General features: G+C 46.6%; 1 protein-coding gene across 3 annotated transcripts in view; it reads right to left on the bottom strand.

The window, feature by feature from the left end:
- ccdc142 (coiled-coil domain containing 142) overlaps positions 1–27,591 on the bottom strand; it is a 220,478-nt gene that overhangs the window by 1,857 nt on the left and 191,030 nt on the right. For all 3 annotated transcript variants that reach the window (XM_078553385.1, XM_078553404.1, XM_078553394.1), the window contains one exon: positions 16,898–17,109. In XM_078553385.1, coding sequence (XP_078409511.1) covers positions 16,898–17,109 — 212 coding nt within the window. The remainder of the gene's footprint in view (positions 1–16,897; positions 17,110–27,591) is intronic.

Here is a 27,591-nt window from a genome sequence, read left to right as displayed (position 1 = left end):
GTTTCTTCTATCATAAGATCAGAAGTGAGGTTAGATTCTCTCTTGTTGAAGATGAGCATTGCCTGACACTTGTGTGGTGCAAATGTTACTTGCCACTTCTCAGCCCAAGCCTGGATATTGTCCACGTCTTGCTGCATTTGGATATGGACTGCTTCAGTATCTGAGGAGCCATGAATAGTGCTGAACATTGTGCAATCATCATCCTCACTTCTGACCTTATGATGGAAGGAAGGTCATTGTTGAAGCAGCTGAAGGTGGTTGGGCTGAGGACAATACCCTCAGGAACTCCTGTAGTGATGTCTTGGAACCAAGATGACTGACCTCCAACAACCACAACCATTTTCCTTTGTGCGAGGTATAGAACCATAGAAAAGTTACAGCACAGAAGGAGGCTATTCGGCCCATCTTGTCCATGCCAGCCCGAGGACACCCAGGTGCCCTTTCTAATCCCACCTTCCTGCACCCGGCCTATAGCCCTGCAGCTTACAGCACTTTAGGTGCAGGTCCAGGTACTTTTTAAAAGATTTTAAAGTTTCTGCTTCTATCGCCAACTTGGGCAGCGAATTCCAGACACCCACTACCCTCTGCATAAAAAAGTTCTTCCTCATGTCCCCCCCACACCTTCTGCCACTTATCTTGAATCTATGACTCCAACCAGCAGAGATTTCCACTACCCTGACTCCCCGACTCTGACTCCAGTTTTGCTAGGGCTCGTTGATGCCACATTCAGTCAAATGCTGCCATGATGTCAAGGGCAGTCACTCTCACCTCACCGCTGAAGTTCAGCTCTTTTGTCCATGTTTGAACCAAGGCTGTAATGAGGTCAGGCGCTGAGTGACCCTGGTGGAACCCAAACTGAGCGTCAGTGAGCAGGTTATTGCTAAGCAAGTGTTGCTTAATAGCCCTCTTGATGACCCCTTCCATTACTTTACAGATGATCAAGAGTAGACTAATGGGGCTGTAACTGGCCAGGTTGGCAACATCCTATGTTTTGTGTACAGGACATATGTGGGCAATTTTCCACTTTGCTGGGTAGATGCCAATGTCGTAGCTATACCAGAACAAATTGGTTGGGGTGCAGCAAGTTCTGGAGCATAACTCTTCAGTACTGTTACTGGAATATTGTCAGGGCCCATAGCCTTTGCAGTATCCAGTGCCTTCAACAGTTTCTTGATATCACGAGAAGTGAATCGAATTGGCTAAAGTCTGGCATCTGTGATGCTGGGGACCTCCGGAGGAGGCCAAGATGGATCATGCACTCAGCATTTCTGGCTAAAGATTGTTGCAAATCCTTCAGGCTTACCTTTTGCCTTGATGTGCTGGGCTCCCTCCTCACTGAGGGTGGGGATATTTCCTCCTCCAGTGAGTTGTTTAAATGTCCACCACCATTATGACAGGACTGCAGGGCTTGGATCTGATCCATTGGTTGTGGGATTGCTTAGTTCTGCCTATCACTTGCTGCTTATGCTGTTTGGCACTCAAGTAGTCCTATGTTGTAGTTTCACCAGGTTGACACCTCATTTTTAGGCATGCCTGGTGCTGCTCCTGGTATACACTCTTCATCGAACCAGGGTTGATCCCCTGGCTTGTTGGTGATGTTAGAGAGGGGGATATGCCGAGCCATGAAGATACAGATTTTTAAGTACAATTCTACTGCTGCTGATAGTCCACAGTGCATAATGGTTGCTCAGTCCTGAGTTTCTAGACCTGTACAAAATCTATCTCGCTTAGCACGGTGGTAGTGCCACACAATGTGACAGAGGATATCCTCACTGTGAAGATGGGACTTTGTCTCCACAAGGGCAATGCGGTGGTCACTCCTACCGATACTGTCAAGTACAGATGCATGTGGCAGGAAGGTTGGTGAGGATGGGGTCAAGTATGTTTTCCCTCTTGTTGGTTCCCTCACAACCTGCCGCAGACCCAGTCTAGCAGCTATGTCCTTTAGGACTAGGCCAGTTCAGTCTTTAGTAGTGCTACTGAGCCACTCTTGGTGATGGACACTGAAGTCCCCTACCGTGAGTACATTCTGCGCACTTGCCATCCTCAGTGCTTCCTCCAAGTGGTGTTTGACATGAAGGAGTACTGACTCATCAGCTGAAGGGGGAGGGGGTGGTATGTGCTAATCAGCAGGAGGTTTCCTTGCTTCTGTTTGATCTGATGTCATGAGACTTTATGGGGTCTGGAGTCGATATTGAGGACTCCCAGGGCAACTCCCTTCCGACTGCACAACACTGTGCTGCTGACTCTGCTGGCTCTTTCCTGCCAGTGGGACAGGACATACCCAGGGATGTTGATAGCCGTGTCTGGGACATTGTCTGTAAGGTATGATTCGTGAGTATGACTATGTCAGGCTGTTGCTTAACTAGTCTATGAGACCACTTTCCCAATTTTCGCACTAGCCCCCAGATGTTACTAAGGAGAATTTTGCAGGGCCAAGTTTGCCGTTGTGTTCAGTGTCTAGGTTGATGCTAGCTGGTCCGGTTCCATTCCATTTCAGAGGGCATTTAAGAGTCAAACACATTGCTGTGGGTCTGGTGTCACATGTAGGTCAGACCAGGTAAGGACAGCAGATTTCCTCCCTAAAGGGCCTGCAATGGATGAAGTGAACCAGGTGGGTTTTTATGACAATCAACAATGGTTTCATGGTCATCATTAGACTTCTAATTCCAGATTTTTATCGAATTCAAGTTTCACCATCTGCCATGGTGGGTTTCAAACCCAGGCCCCCAGAGCATTACCCTGGGTCTCTGGACGACTAGTCCAGTGTCAATACCACTACACCACCACCTTCCCCTAATTAATATTAATAATAAAGGATTTTAAAGTTTAAAATCAGAATATAAACATCACGTTTCATCCAAAGATAACTAATTATTTTACTTCAGACCAGTTTAACCCTTCATCCAAATATAGTGTCAAACAATAGTAATAATAGAAAGAGAAATCCCTACAAGAGAAACTTCCCTCCCCCTCCCTTATACACATCAACGTAAGGAATGCTGAGGAACTGATGGCTTCTGAAATGGTTATTTTCCGGAAAGAGAACAGTATCTGTGAGTAAGCACACTTAATATTGAGCGCTTCCTTTTCACAAATGCTTTATTCTGTTATTTGTCTCAACGATTTTACTTTAACCTGTAATTGAAGAAGCCGTGCCAGAGAAATTAATGATAGCACAGGGGAAATGTTACAGGAGAATAATCCAGAGGCCTGGACTAATGCTGCAGAGACGAGAGTTCAAATCTTAACACAGACGAGTAAATTGGAAATAAAAAGCTAGCATCAGTAATTATGATCATGAAATGACTGGGTTGGTGGTTAAAAACCTATCTGGTTCATGAAGGACCTTCAGGGAAAGAAATCCACCATCCTTACTCAATCTGGCCTACCCGACTCCAGACCCATAACAATTTGGTTGACTCTCCACTGCCTTCTGAAATGGCCTAGCAATCTACTTAGTTGTATTGAACTGCTACAGAATGCAGATGGACCACCCTGCATTGACCTAGATACTGGAAACAACAAAGGCACACCCTGCTCAGTCGACCCTGGAAAGTTGTCCTCACTAACATCTAGGGATGTTAATTGGGAGAGCTGTCCCACAGACTAGTCAATGAAGCAGTCTGTGTCCAAATGCACCAAGACCTGGACAATGTTCAGGCTTGGGCTGATAAGTGGCAAGTAACATTCGCGCCACACAAGTGCCAGGCAATGACCATCTTCAACAAGGGAGAATCTAATCATTGTCCCTTGACATTCAATGGCATTAGCATCGCTGAATCCCCCACAATCAAAATCCTAGGGCTTAATATTGACCAGTAACTGAACTGGATTAGCCATATAAATATTGTGGCTACAAGAGCAGTTCAGAACCTGGGAATTCTGCAGAGAGTAACTCATCTCCTGACTCTCCAAAACCTGTCCATTATCTACAAGGCACAAGTCAGCAGATGGAATACTCTCCACTTGCCTGGATGAGTGTAACTCCAACAACACTCAAGAAGCTTGACGCCATCCAGGACAAAGCAGACGCTTGATCGGCAACCCACCCACCACCTGAAACATTTACTTCCTCCACCACCAGCGCACAGTGGCAGCAGTGTGTACCATGTACAAGATGCACTGCACCAACTCTCAAGCCTCCTTTGATAACACCTTTCAAACCTGCAACCTCTATTGCCTAGAAGAACAAGGAGAGCAGGCGTTTGGGAACAGCACCACCTGGAAGTTCCCCTCTACGCCACACATCATCTTCATTTGGAATTACAATCACTGTTCATTCAATGTTGCTAGGTCAAAATCCTGGAATTCCCTTCTGCACCTACACCACATGGACTTCTGTGATTCAAGGAGGCAACTCACCACCACCTTCTCATGGGCAATCAGGATTGGGCAATAACTACTGGCCTTGCCAGCAATGCTCACTTTCCATGAAAAGGTAAAAATAAAAATGCCAGCATGAGCAGAGATCCAATCCACTGATGGTTAATGCCAGTTTAAGTTTTTCCACTAGATATAACAAAGAATGCTCTTGGTCAAGTGGAAAGGGAATATGTTTTGTAATGTGCCAACCTCTCACCAAAGAAAGTCACGGACTGGAGACTGTTCCTTGAAAGGAAGGGTGAAGTCGGAATAATGAATGGAAGGAATGGAGTTAATGTGATAGTTTAAAAACTGAACTCAACAGTCCATGAAAGCTCTCACTGAGTAAAGAGAACATGCCAACCTTTTCAGGCTGATGTAACAATGGCCTTCTTGTGGATTTCTAATCCTACCCAAAGTTAAATAGAGCAAGCTAAAATCAACTTCATCAAGAAAGCAAACTGTATAGCAACACTATCCTGACAGGATAAGAGGCTGAGATTTTGCTTCATGCTGTAACCTGAAGAGTTCCAATAATATTTTGGTGGTGGGAGTAGAAGCTGTTACAGCAGAGACTGAAACATTTCGTGTCTACAAAAACATAGACTGATGCCAAAAAAAGTTACCCACAATCATTTTTAAAAATTCTAAATTTCTACAACAAATTTTACTTTGTCATGCTAAGCTAGATATGAATATGGCGCTGAAATCTTTATCCACAAATTTTTTACTTCTAGGCTTACTATTCCATTCAATATTCTGTATGCTAACTTGCACTGCCCTGTTCTCCCATCATCCTTGTGCTTGCTGATCCACACTGGCTCTCCGCCCAGCAATGCCTCAATTTCAATACTCGCATCCTTGTTTTCAAATCCCTCCATGGCCTCATCCCTCCTGTCTCTGTAACCTCCTTCAGCCCCATAACCCTTTGCGCTCCTTGGATTCTGGCCTCCTGGGTATCTTCAATTTTAACTACTCCACCAGTGATAGCTGTACCTTCAGCTGCCTGAAGCTTAAACTCTGGAATTCCCTCATGAAACCTCTCTGCCTCTCCAATCTTCTCTCCTCCTTTAGAGTAGATAAAGGAGAACCATTGGATATCATACATTTGGATTTTCAGAAGGTATCGGTAAGGTGCCACATAAAAGTCACAAGGGCTCATGGGGTTGGGACTAATATATTAGCGCAGAAAGAGAAATGATTAAAGGATAAAATACAGGGGCCTGGATTTTTGATCCTGTGGTGAATGCAGAGTCGGGAAATTTTCTGGCTTGCCATAGCGTCCTAGGGAAAATGTGCCTTGAATTGGGAGATGTTTGTTCTGGCGGTGGGGGCAGGGGAGGTACATGCTGGAGTCAGGTCTGCCGCCACCAGAAACAGTTTGGAGGCGGTCACAGAGGCTGCTGAAGGGGCCTAGTTAAAAGGCCACTTTTCTCTGGGACTTTGTCCCACTTGTGTTGTTCAATATTAGGCCGTCTAGCCCTCACCCCTCATACCCCCTTATCTCCTCACCCATGCTCCATCTATGCCAACTTATGCCAACCCATGCCCTCACCCCCCAATGACCCCTCATACCCTCCAGCCCCTTCACTCATCCCCATGGCCCTTTATAGACCTATGACAACTTAGTGCTAATATGCCAACCCATGCCCCCAATCTTTACCCTTACATCCTCCATGCCAACTCAGCCAGTATTCCCCACGGGCAGATCTCAGGAGCCATGCTGAGATTGAATAAAATAAAGTTCTAAGTCTCTGGCCAGAATTTTACGTCCCGCAGGTGGGCATGTGCTTGACCAGAACAGACATAAAATAGCGCAAGATGACGTCGGGCGAGCATCCCAATGTCATCACGCAAGGTATTTTGCTCGGTGGACGCATGCGGCAGTCGGAAATGCGCCTGCTGACAACTAAGCGAGCAATTAAGCCCATTAACAATGCCATTAACAGCGATTTTACGTGGCCCGTCCACATTTAAGGTTGGCAGATGGGCCATTCTTGCAGGCAGCATTCATATTTTTGCTCAAACGTCGATCCAGGGCGGGATGAAATCTCCGTGGGGACATAAAATAAAAAGAGATATCTGGGGACTTTTGTTTTATGAGGTGCTTGACTGTGCTACATGGGCATATTTTGCAGCACTTTTGTTGTTTCTGTTATTCTGTGGAGGTCTGCAGCCCCCTTGGGCAGCTGTCTGCCTTCAGGGAGCTCACTGGAAACTCTCACCCGCACCCTCAGTTAGATCGGTGCCCGCCATCTTCCCGCCCCTACCCCAGCAGTGCTGAGTATTTCTCAGCGCGTATTTCCTGCTGGCTGACCATTAATTGGCCAGCCAGCGTGAAATCGCGGTCGGGGGCCGATCGTGGCTGGAGACCCATTTCCCATCTTCTTCCGGGCCCACCGATTGCGTGCACCTGACAAATGAAAAATTCAGGCCTCTATTACAGACTTTGCTACACAAAAAACACTCTCATTGATAAAAGCCCATTCAATATATTTAAAACCTGTCAAGCACCTAATATTTGCATTCATAACCCCACATCAAAGACAGCTAATCCCTTAATAACCTCTTGGAGCAAATCAAACTGTGAATTTACAGCCCCCCCCACTGTGATAATGGCAGGTTGTGGAAACAGTAAAAGCAATAATAATGCTATAATGGCAGCCCTTAGTATTATGCCAGCAAACAGCTATTGAAATGACAAGCATTGTTTTTCTCAACTCAGAGACACAGCCAGGCTGTTTACCACATCTCGCCCCCCCGCCCCACAAAACTTAAGGGCAGAGGATTTAAATAACATTAAAGCTTGTCGGTTCCACAGTCCTTTTGCTGGCATTTACTTCTACTGTATAAAATCGGAATTCACACACTGCAGGATAAGACTCTCTCTCCAGCAAAAATGCACTGAGTTCAAATGATGTTGCTGGGTTTGGGCTTCCCCCATGTGTGAGTCACATACCGCCCCCTGCCCCCTACCGACTAGAATAGGATCTGTTGGAAATGGGGGCGGGATTTCTGGATTCAGGAAAATCAAGGCTCGAGAGTCAGAATAAACAGTGGTAGTGACAGGGCACAGTATAGTCAGGGAGATAAAATATTCTTCTCTGCAGCCATGATCAGGGTTTCCAAAGGTTGTATTGCCTACACAATGCCAGGGTTAAAGACATCTCCTTATGGCTAGAAACAAACTTGGAGTGGGTGAGCAAGGGATCCATTTGTCGTGATCCATGTAGGAACAAACGGTATAGGCAGAATTAGAAAAGATGTTCTGTTGAGAAATTTTGAGGAGTTAGAGCCCTAATTAAAATCAGGATCATCAAAGGTAATGATCTCTGGATTGTTACTGAAGTCACACGCCAATTTGAATAGGATTAGGCAAAAAGAATGATGTGGGAAGAAGCGATTTCAATGCATGGGGCACTGGCAACAGTACTGGGGAAAGAGGGAGCTGGCATAGGTTTCACTTAAACTGGGCTAGAATCAGCATGCTTGCAAATCGTTTAACTGGGGCTATGGACAGGGTTTTAGACTAAAAGAGGAGACGAGAGGGGAAGCTGTCAGGTGAAGAGAGATTTAGAAATCTAAAGATAAAAATCGAGGCAATAGAGCAGTGTAGCAATTTGGGTAAAGACATGCAGAGTGGGACAGGAAGGGACAGAGAATTTAACATTAATAGTGCCTCAGAGAATAAGGTCCGTGCGAAGAAAAGTGCAATAATCGCCATTCACATGGTTGCAAGGTGACCAAGATTTAGAAATAAATATTCAAGGGTAGACAACATTTTGAAAAGACAGGCAGAATGGGGAGGGAGAAGGAGTAGCCCTGATAATAAAGAATGACATTAAGACAGTAGTAAGAAAAGATCTTGGCTTAGAAAATCCAGAAGTAGAATTAGTATAGGTGGAAGTTAGGAAAAAGGATCAGAAAGGATCAGAAAACACTAATGACAGTAAGGCAGATTATTATCTGAATGGCTATAAATTGAGAGAGGGGAATGTGCAATGAGACTTGGGTGTCCTCGTACACCAGCCACTGAAAGTAAGCATGCAGGTGGTAAAGAAGGCAAATGGTATGTTGGCCTTCATAGCAAGAGGATTCGAGTAAAAGAGCAGGGATGTCTTGCTGCAATTATACAGGGCCTTGGTGAGACTACACCTGGAATATTGAGTGCAGTTTTGGTCTCCTTATCTGAGGAAGGATGTTCTTGCTGTAGAGGGAGTGCAGCGAAGGTTTACAAGACTGATTCCTGGGATGGCAGGACTGACATATGAGGAGAGATTGAGTCAGTTAGGATTATATTCGCTGGAGTTCAGAAGAATGAGGGGGGATCTCATAGAAACGTTTAAAATTCTAACAGGACTAAACAGGGTAGATGCAGGAAAGATGTTCCCAATGGTGGGGGAGTCCAGGACCAGGGGTCATAGTCTGAGGATACGGGGTAGACCATTTAGGACTGAGATGAGGAGAAATTTCTTTACCCAGAGAGTGGTGAGCCTGTGGAATTCGCTACCACAGAAAGTAGTCGAGGCCAAAGCATTGTATGTTTTCAACAAGGAGGTAGATATAACTCTTGGGGCGAAAGGGATCAACGGATATGGGGAGAAAGCGGGAGCAGGCTATTGAGTTGGATGATCAGCCATGATTATAATGAATGGCAGAGCAGGCTCGAAGGGCTGAATGGCCTACTCCTGCTCCTATTTACTATGTTTCTATGTTTAGTTTTAGGTCTCTAACAGTTGTTATACTATTGGACAGAGCATTAAACAAATAATTGGAGCTTGTGGCAAAGGCAATGTAATAATAGTGGAAGACTTCGACCTTCATATAGACTGGTCAAATCAAATCAGCAAAGGTGGTCAAATGTAGGCAAATGTTTTTGCAAAAGCTTCCAAGGACAATGCATTGGGACAAATAGAGACAAAGCGATTTTAGATCTAGTATTGTGTAATGAGACAGGGTTAATTAGTAATCCTAAACATAGTAAAACGTCCTCTGGGTAAAAGTGGCCACAACACAACTGAATTCCATATTAAGTTTGAGAGTGATATGCAAGTCTAAAACAAGACCCTTAAACTTAAACATAGCTAATTACACTGGTATGAGGGGAGAGCTGGATAGGACTGATTGGGTAAATAGGCAGTGAAAAACATTTAAAGAAACGATTCAGTGTTCAACAAAAATATATGTCATTAAAAAACAAAAACTTTAAGAATGGAGGAGAGTAACTAAAGTAAACATTAGTACCTAAGAGGTGGAAACAGGGAAATTGTCATGGGCATTGAGATAATAGCAGAGACATTGAACAAATATTTTGTGTTTGTCTTCATAGTAGAAGGCACAAGCTACATACCAGAAGTAGACAGAAACTAATAGGCTAATAAGAGTGGAGTGGTGGTAGGAGTCTTCAACAGTGCTATCAAGTAGCTTTTACACTTCAATAACCTGTTCATTGATGGCTCAGTCTAGACCTTAGACTTGGTTCAAACATACGAATTAGGAGCACGAGTATGCCATTTGGCCACTTGAGCCTAGTCTTCCATTTGATAAGATTGTGGCCACAACTCCACTTTCCTGTCTACCCCCTATACCCTTTGATACCCTTGTCAATCAAGAATTTATCTAATTCAATGTTAAAAATATTCAATGACACTACTTCCACTGCTCTCTGGGGAAGAGAATTTCACAGGCCAATAACGCTCAGAGAAAAAATTCTCCTTACCTCCGTTTTAAATGGGACACCCATTATTTTTAAACTGTGTCCTCTAGATCTAGTCTGTCCCACCCGAGCAAACATCCTCTCAGCATACACCCTATCAATAGGATCTTATATGCTTCAATAAGATCACCTCTCAATCTTCTAAGCTCCAATGGATATAGGCCCAGCCTGTCCAACTTTCCCTCGTAAGATAACGTCTTCATCCCAGAATCAGTCAAGGGAACCTTCTCTGAATCTTCTAATGCTATTATGTTCTTTCTCAAGTAAGGGGACCAAAAATATACAGTATTCCAAATGTTGCCTCACCAACTGTAGCAAAACTTCCCTACTTTTATATTCCATTCCTCTTGCAATAAGCAACAGCCTTCCTAATCACTTGTTGTACCTGAATACTAACCTTTTGTGATTCATTACCAGATCATTCAGATCCCTCTGTACCTCAGAACTTTTGCAATCTTTCTCCATTTCAATAATATACTGCTTTTCTATTCTTCCTGCCGAAGTGGACGAGTTCACATTTTCCCACATTATACTCCATCTGCCAATTTTTTGCATATGGATTTAACTTATCTAAATTTCTTTGTAGACTGTAAGTCCTCTTCACAATTTACTTTTCTAGCTCTCTTTGATTCATCAGCAAATTTAGCAACCACACATTTGGTCCCTTTGTCCAAGTCAGTTAGATCAATTGTAAACCAGAGACCCAGGATAATGCTCTGGGGACCAGGTTCAAATCCTGCCACAGCAGATGGTGGAATTTGAATTCAATAAAAATCAGGAATTAAAAGCCTGATGATGACTACGAAACCATTGTCAATTGTTGGAAAAAAACACCCATCTGGTTCACTAATGTCCTTTAGGGAAGGAAATCTGTCGTCCTTACCTGGTCTGGCCTGACTCCAGACCACAGCAATGTGGTTGACTCTTAAATGCCCGCTGAAATGGCCTAGCAAACCACTCAGTTCCAACAAACCGCTACAAAGTCACTAAAAAGGAATGAAACCGGATGGACCACCTGGTATCGACCTAGGCACCGGAAACGACAACGGCAATCTCAGCCCTGTCTACCCTGCAAAGTCCTCCTTACTAACATCTGGAGGCTAGTGCCAAAATTGGGAGAGCTGTCTCTCAAACGAGTCAAGCAACAGCCTGACATAGTCATCCTCACAGAATCCTACCTTACAGATAATGTCCCAGACTCCACTATCACCATCCCTGGGTATGTCCTGTCCCACCGGCAGGACAGACCCAGCAAAGGTGGCAGCACAGTGGTACACAGTTGAGAGGGAGTTGCCCTGGGAGTCCTCAACATTGACTCCGGATCCTATGAAGTCTCATGGCATCAGGTCAAACATGGACAAGGAAACCTCCAGCTGATTACCACGTACTGCCCCCCTCAGCTGATGAATCAGTGCTCCTCCATGTTGAACAGCACTTGGAGGAAGCACTGAGGGTGGCAAGGGCGTAGAATGTACTGTGGGTGGGGGACTTCAATGTCCATCACCAAGAGTGCTCGGTAGCACCACTACTGACCGAGCTGGCTGAGTCCTAAATGACATGGCTGCTAGACTGGATCTGCGGCAGATGGTGGGGGAACCAACAAGAGGGAAAAACATACCTGACCTCATTCTCACCAAACTGCCTGCCGCAGATACATCTGTCCATGATTGTATCAGTCGGAGTGACCACCGCACAGTCATTGTGGAGACGAAGCCCCGCCTACTGAGGATACCCTCCATTGTGTTGTGTGGCACTACCACCATGCTAAATGGGATAGATTTCGAACAGATCTAGAAACTCAAAACTGGGCATCCATGAGGCACTGTGGGCCATCAACAGCAGCAGAATTATACTCAAACACAATCTGTAACCTCATGGCCCAGCATTTCCTCCACTCTACCATTACCATCAAGCCTGGGGATCAAAAACAGAAAATGCTGGAAAAACTCAGCAGGTCTAACAGCATCTGTGGAAAGAAAAAAACAGAGTTACCGTTTTGAGTCCTTATGACTCTTCTTCTTCAGAGCTCTGAAGAAGAGTCATAAGGACTCGAAACATTAACTCTTTTTTTTTTCTCTCCACAGATGCTGTTAGACCTGTGGAGCTTTTCCAGCATTTTTTGTTTTTGGTTCAGATCTCCAGCATCCACAGTATTTTGCTTTTAAGCCAGGGGATCAACCCTGGTTCAATGAAGAGTGCAGGTGGGCATGCCAGGAGCAGCACCAGGCATACCTAAAAATGAGGTGTCAACCTGGTGAAGTTACAATACAGGACTACTTGCATGCAAAACAGCATAAGCAGCAAGTGATAGACAGAGCTAAGCAATCCCATAAGCAACGGATCAGATCTAAGCTCTGCAGTCCTGCCACATCCAGTCGTGAACGGCGGTGGACTATTAAACAACTCACTGAAGGAGGAGGCTCCATTAATATCCCTATCCTCAATGACGGAGGAGCCCAGCACATCAATGCAAAAGATAAGGCTGAAGCATTTGCTACAATCTTCAGCCAGAAGTGCCGAGTGGATGATCCATCTCGGCCTCCTCCGGAGGTCCCCAGCATCACAGATGCCAGTCTTCAGCCAATTCGATTCACTTCACATGATGTCAAGAAACGGCTAAAGGCACTGGATGCTGCAAAGTCTACGGGCCCTGACAATATTTTGGCAATAGTACTGAAGACTTGTGCTCCAGAACATGCCGTGCCTCTAGCCAAGCTGTTCCAGTACAGCTACAACACTGGCATCCACCCGGCTATGTGGAAAATTGCCCAGGTGTGTCCTGTACACAAAAAGCAGGACATATCCAACCCAGCCCATTACCGCCCCATTAGTCTTCTCCCCATCATCAAAGAAATGGAAGGGGTCATCAACAATGCTTCAAGTTGCACCTGCTTAGCAATAATCTGCTCACTGACGCCCAGTTTGGGTTCTGCCAGGGCCACTCAGCTCCTGACCTCATTACAGCCTTGATTCAAACATGGACAAAAGAGCTGAACTCCAGAGGTGAGGTGAGAGCGACTGCCCTTGACATCAAGGCGGCAATGTGGCATCAAGGAGCCCCAGCAAAACTGGAGTCAATGAGAAACAGGGGGAAAACTCTCCGCTGTTTGGAGTCATGCCTAGCACAAAGGATGATGGTTGTGGTTGTTGGAGGTCAGTCATCTCAGTTCCAGAACATCACCGCAGGAGTTCCTCAGGGTAGTATCTGTGGTCCAACCATCTTCAGCTGCTTCATCAATGACCTTCCTTCCATCATAAGGTCAGAAGTGGGGATGTTCGCTCATGATTGCACAATGTTCAGCACCATTTGCGACTCCTCAAATACTGAAGCAGTCCATGTCCAAATGCAGCAGGGCCTGGACAATATCCAGGCTTGGGTGACAAGTGGCAAGTAACATTCGCGCCACACAAGTGTCAGGCAATGACCGTCTCCAGCAACAGAGAATCCAACAATCGCCCCTTGATGTTCAATGGCATTACCATCACTGAATCCCCTAGTATCAACATCCTGGGGGTTACTATTGACCAGAATCTGAACTGGACTAGCCATATAAATACTGTGGCTACAAGAGCAGGTCAGAGGCTAGGAATCGTGTGATTGGTATCCCACCTCCTGACTCCCCAAAGCCTGTCCACCATCTACAAGGCACAAGTCAGGAGTTTGAAGGAATACTCCCCACTTGCCTGGATGAGTGCAGCTCCCATAACACTCAAGAAGTTTGACAATCTCTAGGACAAAGCAACCTGCTTGACTGGCACCGCATCCACAAACATTCACTCCCTCCACCACCGATGCACTGTAGCAGCAGTGCATACCATCTACAAAATGCATTGCAGGAATTCACCAAGGCTCCTTCCGACACCACCTTCCAAACCCACGACCACTACCATCTAGAAGGACAAGGACAGCATGTAGATTGGAACACCACTACCTGGAAGTTCCCCTGCATGTCACTCACTATCCTGACTTGGAAATATGTCGCCGTTCCTTCACTGTCGCTGAGTCAAAATCCTGGAACTTCCTTCCTAACAGCACTGCGGGTGTACCTACACCACATGGACTGCAGGGGTTCAAGAAGGCAGCTCACCACCACCTTCTCAAGGGCAATTAGGGATGGGCAATAAATACTGGCCCAGCCAGCGAAACCCACATCCCATGAATGAATAAAAAAAACAATTGAGGCCCCAACATTGATCCCTGTGGCACTCCACTAGTTATAGCTTGCCAGCCAAAAATGACCGATTTATCACTAACCGCTGCTTTTTTTAGCCAACCAATCCTCTATCCATAATAATATATTCCCTACACCTTGAGCTGTTATTTGTGGCACCTTATCAAACACCTTCTGGAGATCCAAGTACACCACATTTACAGGTTCTCCTTTATCCACATTACTCGTTACTTCCTCAAAGAACACTAATAAATTAGTCAAACATGATTTCCCGTTCACCTCTTGATTTACAAGTATTTCTGGGATGTTATTTGTGTCTTCAAAAGTGAAGACAGACACAAAATATCTGTTCAACACTTCTGCCATTTCCTTATTTTTCATTAATTCCCCAGACTCACTCACTCACCAGAGAATCCACCCTCATTTTAAATTCTCTTTTCCTTTTTAAATGCATGTAGAAACTCATACTCTGTTTTTATATTTTTAGCTAGGTTTCTTTCATACTCTAATTTCTCCCTCCATATTACTTTTTAGTATTTGTTGGTTTTTAAATTCTGTCCAATCTCCTGACCTACCACTAATCTTCGTAGAATTGTGTACTTTTTTTTTCAATTTGACACTATCTTTAACTTCTTTAGTTCGCCACAGATGGTGCATTGTCTTCCAGTGTCTTTCTTTTTAGCTGGAATGAATCTTTGCTGAACATTATGAAATATGTCCTTAAATGTCTGCCATTGCATTTCTACTGGCCTACCCCTTAACCTATTTTTCCACTTCATTCTAGCCAGCTCTGCCTTCATATCCTTGCAATTGTCTTTATTTAACTTTAAAACACTAGTCTTTGAACGACACTCCTCTTTCTCAAACTGAATGTGAAATTTAGTCATGTTATGATCACTACTACCTTGAGACTCCTTTACTATGAGGTCATTAATTAATCCCCCCTCATTGCACACTATCAGGTCTAGAATAGCCTGCTCTCTGGTTGGATCTAGTACATGCTGTCCTAAGATATTGTCCCAAATACTCTATGAACTCATCTTCCATGCTGCCTTTGCTGATCTGATTCATCTAATCTATATGTAGATTAAAATCACCCATGATAATTGCAGTGCCTTTCTTTGAAGCCCCTTAGATATGTACAATAAATTAATTCCAGAGGTGAGGTGGAAGTGACTGTCCTCAATCTGGCCTGTAACAGCCAATATTTTTCTTCTGAGCCTCAGGGGGGCATGCCTGCTTCTCCTGCTCCTACAAAATAAAAGAAAATCCTTTTGCCATTTGTGAGTAGCATCCAAATGTCCCTTTAAGGGCTGCTGGTTAGGTCACTCAACTGCTGTTACAATTGAATGGAGTTTGAATAATTTATGCACTGTTCATTTGTCAGGATTGTCAGGGCACCATTACTCCCATATGATGTGAATGGGCTGGTCGTCCATTTATAGTCCTGCCTGAAAGTTGGGGGAGGAGGGCCTCGGGCATCAATGGAATGCCCCCCATCCCCACCAATTTTCAACTACCATCACCTTGCTTTTCAGGCGAAAAATTGACAGTGTCAGTTGATGATTACACCTCTTCTCCAGCATTTCACATAAAGAAGTGTTGTACTGTTACACTTATAAAAGAACTGACAGATCATTTAGGTAAAGCTGCACTAATTAGGACTAACTTGTTAAATATTGTATATTGCATGGTTCTCTGGTTTCTCCCAAAATCACTGAGCAAATACAGACATCATGAGCTAAATTTTGAGCCTCAGCTGGGGGCGGGAACAGAGCTGGATGGGAGCTAAACATAGCCCTGCTGGCCAGTGTGCCAGTACCTGGCTCCATCCCACCTCTGGGCCATTTTACAGAAGCAGGATTGGGGGCGTGGCAGGGCTGCCCGCCTGTATGCGGCAGGTAACCGTCATAGCTCATTAAGAGACTGCTGTGACCAATTAAAGGCTGCCGGCTGGGATTTTCCAGTTGTCCTTCAGGCTCCTGCTGGTGGTGGAGACCAGTTTAGTTGCCTGAAGGCAGCCTCCTGAGAGCACACTGGGGTGCAGGAGTAGCCAAATGAGAGGGGCAGCCCCCACCCCCTCCCACCACACACACAGTGGAAGCCTAGCTGCAGGATCCATTTTTTGATTCAAAATTTAAAAAAGTTGGAGAGGGCGCCTCCATCTTGAAACACCCTCTGCCTTACTTACCCTTTATTGCTGGATGTGCTCTGATGGTCTTTTAGCTTTGATATCCCCTAATTTGATGGCCTGCCTGTCTCCAATCCAATTAAGGAGGCGCCCCTATGAAAATCACAATGAGTGCCCATTACTCCACCCATCTCCCCCCACCCCACTAGGGAGGTGGTTTCAGCACATACAAACCTCCATTTCCTGTCCAAAGAGGAAAAATCCTGCCCCATGTTTTGGAGAAAGCCATATTGTTAATATTATTTAAATTGGATCTTAATTGTGTTCAGGCAGTGGGTATTAATTGGACACTCACCTGTCCTCATCTCTGCACATAAAAGCTTGTAAGTGAATAAAGATTAAGCTACAGTACTCTGTTCTTCACCGCTTGGCTAACTGAATTTTGACACATATAACCCATCTCACTAATGTACAAGACTAAATCAGAATTTACAAATAATAGAAAACACATACAGCAGCTCCTGAATGGTTCCCAGGCGTTTGATGGAAAATAGACCCTCCTGGTAGGTTGCTGAAGGAGGCAGATAATGGCATTGTCCACTTGATGGAAGACACGGAGAGAAAGAATAGCCTGTCTGATTTCTGATGAGAGTTGCTGTTCATCTGAACAGAGTAAGTCTCTGATTATATCAAAATCCTGCTTCAGCTGCAAGGCACCCTGGAGGCTAAAGGACATAAATAACAAATTCACAATTTAATAGAACAGTTACATTTGTTGTGATATTATAACAAATAGACGAGAATATATATCCTACTGGAATCAAATTATTACCCATCTTTAATTAAATAGTTTACAGAAAAGGAATAGAAGTAAATAACCTGAACAGAGATGGTGGTGTAGTGGTAATGTCGCTGGACTAGTAATCCAGAGGCGCAGGCTAATTTCCTGGGGACATGGGTGCAAATCCCATCGTGGCAGATTTTATTTTTTTAATAAAAATCTGGAATATAAAGCTAGGCTCAGTAATGGTGACCATGAAACTATCATCGATTGTTGTAAAAACCCATCTGATTCACTAACGCCCCTTTGGGGAAGGGAATCTGCCATTCTTACCTGATCTGACCTACATGTGACTCCAGACCCACAGCAATGTAGTTGACTTTTAACTGCCTTCTAAAATGGCCAAGCAAGCCACTCAGTTCAAGGGAAATTAGGGATGGGCAACAAATGCTGGCCTTGCCAGCGACACCTACATCCCACGAAAGAATAAAGAAATTCACAGGGTGGATTTAATACCCTCCCCCATGGTGTGTTTGGAGGGGGAAGGGCAATTAATCAAGTGGGAGGCAGGCTCTCCATCCCGATTAAGACTGTAGCAGGAAGGCCCGTGGATTGCTGTCCCATCCTCTGCCAACTGATCCCACCAGCACTAATATTAATCCGGTGGAGGGGAGGGCTCACCATGCAGGGAGCCCAACAAGCAAACCAATATGGGCTTCCGGGAGGGGAGGGTGTGCATCATTCAAAGGCACTCAGTGCCTGAATGAGGGACCTGGCATCGGGAAGGAAGGGGAAGGGGGGGGCTGCTGAAAAGCATACACGTGCCCGAGCTGTTGAGCCCCCTCACTGTCCCCCCATCCCACAACCACCAACACCCTTCCCGCCATTGCTCACCTGTGGCCTGGGATCCAGCAATGCTCCTAGGCCTTGGATGGGTTTCGTATCGGCAGCAGTCACTGCCTTCCCTGTGGCAATGCCGTTCAATAGAGTTGCTGGCTTCTGCTTGGCTGGCAACTCTCAGTAGGCAGGACTCCCACCTCCCCCGCCCCCCTCCCCACCTCCCCCAGGTCCTTGATCCCGAGGAAAGGGACACTGCTGTCCAGTTAAGTGCCAGGGTGACACAGGATTCAGCGGGGACTTCCCCAAAAGAGGTTTTGCAAGGCTCTTGCTGGCTCTCCAGCTGGTGGACAAGATGCCAGTCGCCTCCATTAAATATTGCCCATAGTGTCTGTTGAAAATTATTTAATTAAAGACACAGATTTGACAACGGTTAAAAACAGGCATTTAAAGCTACAGTGGTGTTGTGATTACGTTATTTAAAGTGAGTTCAAATTTCATCATTACAGTTTGAGGATTTGAATTCAATTTAAAAATCTAGAATTAAAAAGTTGGTATTAGTAAAAGTGACCATGAAGTTGCTGGATTGTCATAAAACCAACGAGTTTACTTATGTCCTTTAGGGAAGAACTACTGTTCTGACTCCGTCCTGAGGACCCAGGCACAGACAGCAGCACCTAAAAGAGCGGGAGAGAAGAGAATCTGGAGACCGGCAGCAGCACCTAAAAGAGCAGGACAGAGGGCCTGGAGACAGACAGCAACACCTAAAAGAGTTGGACGAAGGAGGACACGGAGACAGGCAGCAGCATCTAAAAGGCTGAGAGAGAGGAGGGTCCAGAGTTTGTCATCCAAAGTAAACAGGTCTACATAAGTGTCTACGGCTGGAGGAATTTTGGCTCACAGCCATTAAGCTGGAGGGTGAGCTGCAGACACTGCAACACATTAGGGAGGGGGAAAGTTACCTGTACACTTTGTTCCAGGAGGTGGTCACACCCCTTAGAGTAGAGGTTCTTAGAGCCTGTATGGATGAAAGCAGGTGCAGCAGGGTGGATCAGCAAACTGACCATGACACTGCGATACAAGAAGCCATTCAAGCCGGGGTGGTGGGGGGGGGTGCGGGCATTAATTGGAATGTACTGGTAGTAGGAGACAGCATAGTCAGCGGTGCACAGACACAGCTCTCTATAACTGACAGCGTCAATCCAGAAGGCTATGTTGCCTGCCTGGTGCCAGGGTTCAGGACATCTGCTCTAGGCTGGAGAAGGCTGCGGTGCAAGAGGGAGGAGCCAATTGTCGTGGTCCATGTAGGTACCAGTGACATAAGTAGGACTATAAAAGATGTTCTGCTTAGAAAGTATGGCTAGGGGTCAAATTAAAAAGCAGAACCTCAAAGGTAATAATCTCTAAATTGGGTAGGGTAAATAAGATTAGAGATTTAAATGTATGGTTTAAAGATTGGTGTGGAAGAAATGGGTTTAGATTCATGGGGCACTGGCCCAGGACTGGGGATAGTGGGAGCTGTACCACTGGGACAGCCTTGGTCTGAACCATGCTGCGACCAGTGTTCTGGTGAGTTGTATAACTAGGGCGTTAAGAGAGGGCTTTAAACTAAACAGTTGGGATCAAGTGAGGGAAGATTGTGATAAATTAAAGAGGGAGCAGAAGGCTAGAAAGCAAGGTAACAATGGGAGGCGGTGGCACAGTGGTATTGTCACTGGACTAGTAATGCTTTGGGCACCCGGGTCCAAATTCCATCATGGCAGATGGTGAAATTTGAATCCAATAAAAATCTGGAATTAAAAGTCTGATGATAACCATGAAACCATTGCTGATTGTCGTAAAATCCCATCTGGTTCACTAATGTCCTTTACAGAAATCTGCTGTCCTTACTGGTCTGGCCTACATGTGACTCCAGACCCACAGCAATGTGGTTGACTCTTAAAAATGCCCTCTGAATGAGGGCAATTAGAGATGGGCAATAAATGCTGGCCTATCCAGCAACGCCCACATCCCACAAATAAAAAAAAATAAGGGAATTTATAATCTGAATATGGAAGGGAGGGGTAGGGTGTGCAAATTTAAGAGATAAGCCAGCAGGTAAGGCGGTGTGCACCTGGCGACCTACACCTCACTCATGACTTTGAGGTTTGTTCGCCTACCTTGCATCGCACAGCACACACACCTCAGACTCCGGGCCGGCTTTGCAGGGCAGCACCACTTTGCTTTCAAGAGGCAAGGCTCTTATATACCAGACCAGTGGTAAGGCGGGGGGGGTGAGTTGTAATGTGCTGCAGTGGGGTAGACGACAAAAGGGAGGAGCTGGAGGGCAAGGCTTGACTGGGGGGCTGGGGGAATACTGGGGAAGGGTGCACTCAGACACATGACTGGGCTGGGGAGGGCGGTGGAGAGGTAAGTGTCCTCTGGGCCAGAATTGGGATAGAGTCTCTTACAGAAGTACATAAGCAAGTTGAGGCCAGTGCGGGAGATTTGTGAAGTGAAAGAGCGCTTCAGCTCACATTGCTGAGCTTCCAAAGACAGTCCTTGCCCCAGTCCATGGAGGGGAGGGCATGTCAGTCCACTGTCAGTCATGCCCAGCATAATGTGTGCAAGGCGTGGTCATCAGCTCATGCACGATGGTTCAGTGGGGCTTCTGGCATAGTACTCGGTCACAGGTGGTACAGTCACAGTCAGGGAAGACATCTGCAGTCTGTAGATCGGGAATGAGCACTTGGCACATCATAACATTCAAGGCTATGGGCCAAGTGCTGGTAAATGGGATTAGGTAGGTAGGTAGGTCAGATGTTTCTCATGTGTCGGTGCAGACTCAATGGGCTGAAGGGGCTCTTCTGCACTATGTGATTCTGTGAATAGGTAGTGTAGGGGTGGGCACTTGATGGTCTCATCAGAGGGTACAACAGGCCTCAAGATGGGGAGGGGTAAAGTTTACATGGGGTACAGGCACATGTACCTCAAATGACTCAGGGGCTGACACAGTGTCATCAACCACAATGACAATAAGATCAAGGATTACAGGGGGAGGACTGAGAGTAAAAGGAGGGAGGGAAACCTGAACGGTATTCTCCTCCAGGACCATGGGATGGATTTCCACAGTCACACAGGGAGGATCGAAGTTCCCTGGTAATAAAACTTGAGGACCACTATTTGGAACTTCAAGCAATGGTACAACAGAAAGTGAAACAAAGACAAAATGCTCCTGTGAAGGGCTGTTAGGGCTTCTGGGAGGAGTGGATCACAGCACTGGAGGGCCAATTAAAGGCACATCCATCTGCAATCTGTATTACCACATGACGGGAAATGCGCAGCTGAGACTTGTTAGGGGTATTTCACTAACCATAGAGGCAATCTGGAGCCTTCAATGTAACAGCACATTTATGCGAGATTAATTCCGATGCATTCTAATCATCGATCTTCCTGCAGTAACCCATTGTGCCAATCGTGGTAATTCCCCAGTGTGATAATGACTCCAAAAACAAGTGAGAACCTGGACAAACAGGAGAAGCCCCTTGGAAACACTACCTCAGAACCTTGCAGCTGCCAGGTTCTGAGATGGGAGCTCCCAAACTCCCATGCCCCCCTTAAAAGAATCTTATCCCTTAATAGAGCATGAATCCTCATGTGTATCCCAAAGGATGCAGTCATAGGGTCCACTGAATGAGTAATTTATTGCCTCAAATAAATGCAGTACATCCAAGCACCTGGGAAAATCCTTCTCATAGCAGTAGGTCTACTGAAATACTGAAATGGGGCTGGGGAGAGTGGTTGGGGGAGCATACTGTAACACTGAGAGCGGTCACTGCGATGGCCAAGATTATTTTGGCTAATAGGTGCTTATATTGTAATCAAGTCCTGGGACCCACAGTCACTCATGAGTCAGCAACTCATTTGGAGGCTGATGCTCAGTCATGTCTTTCTTTTAATGTTCCTGCAGAGAGGAAACCTTCAGGAAGATGGAGGGTGCATTTAACGTTGCCTGCATCATCGCATGTAAGCAGGAGGAAGGGCGGAGAATGTGCTATGGCAGTGCCAGACTTGCCAAAGGGAGGAGCTTCACCTTGATGAACAAGAGGCAGCAGCCCCCTCCAGGCCCAGAGGATGAGGCTCACAGAAATGCTGCGCATAGGCACCTCTCAAGATTCAGGGTGTATAGAAGACGCACGTCTTTTCTGCAGATAATTGAGAGACAGTGTCATTGACACCTCCACATGTCTAGGGGTCTGGTGGCTCGCATTTGCCATATTCTCCATCAGCTGAGGCCGGGTGGCGGGGGTGGGGGGGCAGGGACTGGACTGGAAAGACATCCTTTGCCAGTGGCTTTGAAAGTCACCATTGCTCTTAACTTCTAAGCAAGTGGTTCTTTCTGTGGCTCCACTGGAAACCTCTGCGCGATCTCAAGCTTTCACCCACAAATGCACACAGGAGGTGACGGATGTCCTCTTTTGCCAGGGCCCACAACTGCGTGCACTTCACTAGAGAGGCTTGCTTTGGGTCTCCTGCTGTGGGGCAGGTGCACCCTCCTCAGCCTGTGGAGTTGTAGGTGATGGGGGTCACAGGTGATGGGATTGAGAGCCACTGGACATTCTCGGAGTCACCTGGATAGATGGCCCTGTGTTATCCAGCTGCTGGTCCTCGTCCCTATGGATGCCTGAGGGCCCGTGGCTGGCTTCTTGAGGAGGAGGGGCACCTGGAGTGAGATATAGGTGCCCTGGCCCGGGTCCCTTCTTGTGTAACCACTAGTGGATGCCACTGGTGGATGCCTACAGCGATAGAATGCAACGCCAGCAGCAGCACAGGTGTTATGTCCTGGACCAAGGTCTCCATGGCGGCCACCATCCTACCAGTATTGACCTTGGTACGCTGGCATGCCGGTGCTATTACCTCAGACCGAACGTGGACGGACTCCTCCATCATACATTGCAACCGGTGGAATGCAGCTGACAACCCTGGCTGATATTCCCATGTCTGTTGCTGCTGCTCCAACCAGACCATGGTCTGGTTGGCCTGCATGAAGACCAAGTCCACAGGCTCATCATCTGACTGGGGCTCAGCAGAAACCTGGCCTCCAACAGTCCTCCAAGTGTCGGTGACCGTAGATGCCCCTGCCTCCGCTTGCTGTGGACCAGAATCTGTGCTACACTCACCAGATTTTAATACCGAGCCTGTTCTAGACCTAGGTCCCACCTGTTGTGTGTCTCTCTGCACTGGTGGTGGATGTGGGCGAAAACTGTGAAAGGGTCTTCCACAAGTGGGTCCTCAAAATCCTCATCTGAGGCATCTTCGGGGCTGAAGATGAGGAGCTGGCTCCCAGTTTTTGTGGGGTGCTTGGCTGTGGTGCCTATGAAAGAGAGTAGAGATAATTAATGCATGGCAACAGACTCCAAGACATAACATTGCACTCTCAGTCTCGCTGTCTGAAGGATCAGCTAGTGCAGGATCCTCACTTGGTTGTGTGCCACCGACCTCACTGTCGCCGCAGGCATGGTCCCGGTCCTCTGTGACCAGGTGTACGGCACGCTCCTCAGTCTGGGTGAGAGCCCTGATCTCTGGCATCCCGCCACTGGTCTGGGGCCTCCCCCTTTTATTATGGGCGTGCTTGGCCTGCATGAAGACAGATGGAGAGAGTGTGAGTAGGAAGCATGCCAAGGTAGATGAAAAGGATGTCTGCCTTGTGTGGGTGCTGAGTGGAGCCATGTACAGGATGAGGACACAGAATGCACAGGATGTGAGCCCAGGTCGAGATGTCAGAGTGTGCGTGGGAGAGTGTGTAGTGATGTCCCTTGTGCAGTTAATGTATGAGATCCCTGAATGTTCTGAATGTGTGAGGAGTTTGAGAGAGTGTGAGCTGAGAGAGACAAGAAGGTTGACTTACCCTGGCTGTGCGGATGAGATCATTCATCCATTTTGCAGCACTGTATCCCCTTCCTCCTGCAGGCTGAGTTGGCGCTCACCACCACAGACACAGACACCTCCTCCCAAGCTGGATTGGTGACCCTTTTGGACTTCTGCTGCCCATTCTGAGGGTAGAGAGTGTCAGGGTGGGCCTCGACAGCATCCTGAAGGTGACCCAGCGAGGCATCACTAAACTTGGGAGCTGCATTCTTCCTGCTTTTGAGGGTCATCTCTCACCTGGAGTAGTCCTGGGCTGCAGACATTGAAAGACCTGTGTGCAGGCATGTTTTAAATGTGGTGCCAGAGTGAGGATCTACTGATGCCATGGCGGGGTGGGCAAATCACAGGCCGCCCGCCGGCAAAACGGCGTGTTTCCAGTTGATACATATTTAATGAGGTGAGAGGTGGACAATTGGGTATGAAAACATGCCATTGCAGTCGGCTGGGAAAAAGCCGCTTTTCCCTCTTGTTCCCGCACTTGGTCTGCTGAGGGGAAAATCCCGCCGACAGAGTATTTCCTAAATGGTGAGAGATTGGGAAGTGTTGATGTCCAAAGGAACCTGGGTGACTTTGTTCATAAGTTACTGATGGCTAACTCGCAGGTGCAGCAAGCAATTAGTAAGGTAAATGATATGTTGGCCTTTATTGCAAGAGGATTTGAGTACAGGAGTAATGAAGCCTTTCTGCAATCGTATAGCACCCTGGTGAGACCATACCTGGAGTACTGTGTACAGTTTTGGTCTCCTTACCTAAGGAAGGATATACTTGCCATAAAGGGAGTGCAACGAAGGTTCACCAGACTGATCCCTGGGATGGTGGCATTGTACTATGAAGAGAGATTGAGGAGACTGGGCCTATATTCTCATCAGTTTAGAAGAATGAGAGATGATCTCATTGAAGCATACAAAATTCTTGTAACTCCTTTTCTAACAGCATTGTGGTTATGCCTACACCATATGCAGTGCAGCAGTTCAAGAAGGTGGCTCACCACTACCTTCGCAAGGGCAATTAGGGATGAGCAATAAACGCTGGGCCAGCCATAATTCTTATGGGGCTTGACATGGTAGATGCAGGAGAGATGTTCCCCATGTCTGGAGCAAGGGGGTGGAGTGGGGGGGTGGGGTGAGTCTAGAACCAGGGGACTCAGTGTCAGAACAATAGGACTGAGATGAAGAGGAATTTCTTCACTCAGGGGGATGGTAAATCTTTGGAATTCTCTACTCTAGAGGGCTGTGGAGGCTCAGTCATTGAGTATATTTAAGACAGAGATTGATAGATGTCTAGACATTAAAGATATCAAGGGATATGGGGATATTGTGGGAAAATGGCACTGAGGTAGAAGTCCGCTATGATCTAGATGAATGGTGGAGCAGGCTTGTGAGGCCAAATGGCCTACTCTTGCTCCTATTTCCAAAGTGCCCTGACATGGTCTGGTCTGTATGTGCCTCCAGTCCCAGAGTAATATGGTTGACTTTTAAACTGCTCCTAAAGTAACTAAGCATGCCACTTAATTTTACAAGTGGAAAACTATCACAGCCTCACGAGCGACACCTACACCTCAAAGATAAATGAAGAAAAGAAAAAATTATGTATCACTTCATAAGACATGAGGAAAAATGGAGGCCAATGTCAGTAGGGGAGGACAGGTGTAATGAGCAAATGTAATTTGGTCTGTGATAATTTGTGGTTAAGAGAGTTTTGGATGAACTGAAATTTATGAAGGGTGAGAGGAGAGCATTGGAATACTTGAAGTTATACGAAGGCAAAAATGAAAGTTTCATCAGCAGATGGGCAAAGATAGTGGGAGGTGCATGGTGATGTAGAGTTGGAAGTACTTAATCTTTTGTGAGATTACAAGCTCAGCTCAAATCAAACAAGATGGCAATGTTGCAATATGTTTCTGCCTGAGGCAGTGGTGAAGAAGGCAGATAGAGTCAGTGATATATGGGGAGAATTTTCTCCCCGTTGGGCAGGCCAGTCAGGAACGGACATGGGCAGGCGTGGAGCCGAACGCCGCCTGCGATCGGCTGCGTGCCGCCATTTTACTTGGGTGGGCCAATTAAGGCCCGCCCAGCGTGACGCGTGCAGGCGAGGGGAACAGGGAGAGTCGGGGCTTCATTGCTTCACCGCAATGCTGACTGCAGGACACTCTTCCCAGCATCGCGGTGAAGCAGCCTGGGAAGGGTGTCCTGCAGTCAGCATCGTGGTGAAGCAGTCTGGGGAGTATCCTGCAGTCAGCATCGCGGTGAAGCAGTCTGGGGAGTGTCCTGCAGTCAGCATCACGGTGAAGCAGTCTGGGGAGTGTCCTGCAGTCAGCATCACAGTGAAGCAGTCTGGGGAGTGTCCTGCAGTCAGCATCGCGGTGAAGCAGTCTGGGAAGAGTGTCCTGCATTCAGCATCGTGGTGAAGCAGTCTGGCAAGAATATCCTGCAGTCAGTTCTTGTTGAAAATAACAAGAGCGACAACACAAGACAGTGCGAGAGTGTGGCGGAGAGATCAGAACCAGCGCGAGTGCGGGGAAGCTTCAAAAAGTGATGTCAGCACAAAGGTGAGAGCTGATTGGTGAGTAGTGGCTAAGGGTCTTTCTCCAGTTTTTTCTCGAATTTTTCTCCAGTTTAAAATAGATTAAGCTAAGGAAAGGTAAGAGTTCTAGTTTTTATTTAAAGTACATAAATAATTTAACATTTCTTACTGTATTTAACTTAAAGTAAGGGTTATTTTTCAACTAGAGGCATGGCACGGCAGCTCAGTTCTGTGTTATGTACCGCCTGCAACATGTGGGAAGTCCTAGACACTCCTTGCGCTCTGACCGACTACATGTGCAGCAAGTGCCACCAGCTGCAGCTACTTGAGCTCCGAGTTTCGGAGTTTGAGCAGCAGCCGGAGGCACTGAGGTGCATCCAGGAGGCTGAGAGTTTCGTGGACAGCACGTTTTTAGACGTGGTCACCCCACAGCTTACGGAAGTGCAGACAGAGAGGGAACGGGTGACCATCATTCAGAAGAAAGGTGTCAGGCAGGTAATCAGGAAATCCCCAAAGTGCATCTCGCTCGAGAACTGTTTCTCTAAGTTGGAAAACAGTGAGAGTGACGGTTCCTCTGGGGAGTGCAGCCACGCTCATGACACTGTGAATAGCTCAGCTGCACAGAGGGGTCGGGGGGAGAGGAAAAAGCGGGGAAGAGCAATAGTGGTAGGAGACTCGATAGTAAGGGGAACAGACAGGCATTTCTGCGGCCGTAGACGTGACTCCAGGATGGTATGTTGCCTCCCTGCTGCCAGGGTCAAGGATGTTACTCAACAGCTGCAGGGTATTCTAAAGGGGGAGGGCAAACAGACAGATCATGGTACATGGAGGTAGAAAGAGGGATGAGGTCCAGCAAGCAGAATTTAGGGAGCTAGGAAGCAGATTAAAAAACAGGACCTCAAAGGTAGTAATCTCTGGATTACTTCCAGTGCCACGCACTAGTGAGTATAGAAATAGGAGGTTAGTCCAGATGAATGCATGGCTGGAAAGATGGTGCAGGAAGGAGTGCTTTAGATTTCTGGGACACTGGGACCATTTCTTGGGGCAGTGGGACCTGTACAAGGCAGACGGATTGCACCTGAACTGGAATGGGACCAACATCCTTGCGGGGAGGTTTGCTAGTGCTGTTGGGGAGAGTTTAAACTAACTAGGCAGGGGG

The sequence above is a fragment of the Cetorhinus maximus genome, chromosome 1 (genome assembly GCF_964194155.1).
Source record: "Cetorhinus maximus chromosome 1, sCetMax3.hap1.1, whole genome shotgun sequence".
Taxonomy (NCBI): Eukaryota; Metazoa; Chordata; class Chondrichthyes; order Lamniformes; family Cetorhinidae; genus Cetorhinus; species Cetorhinus maximus.
This window is presented reverse-complemented; position numbering and strand designations above follow the sequence as displayed.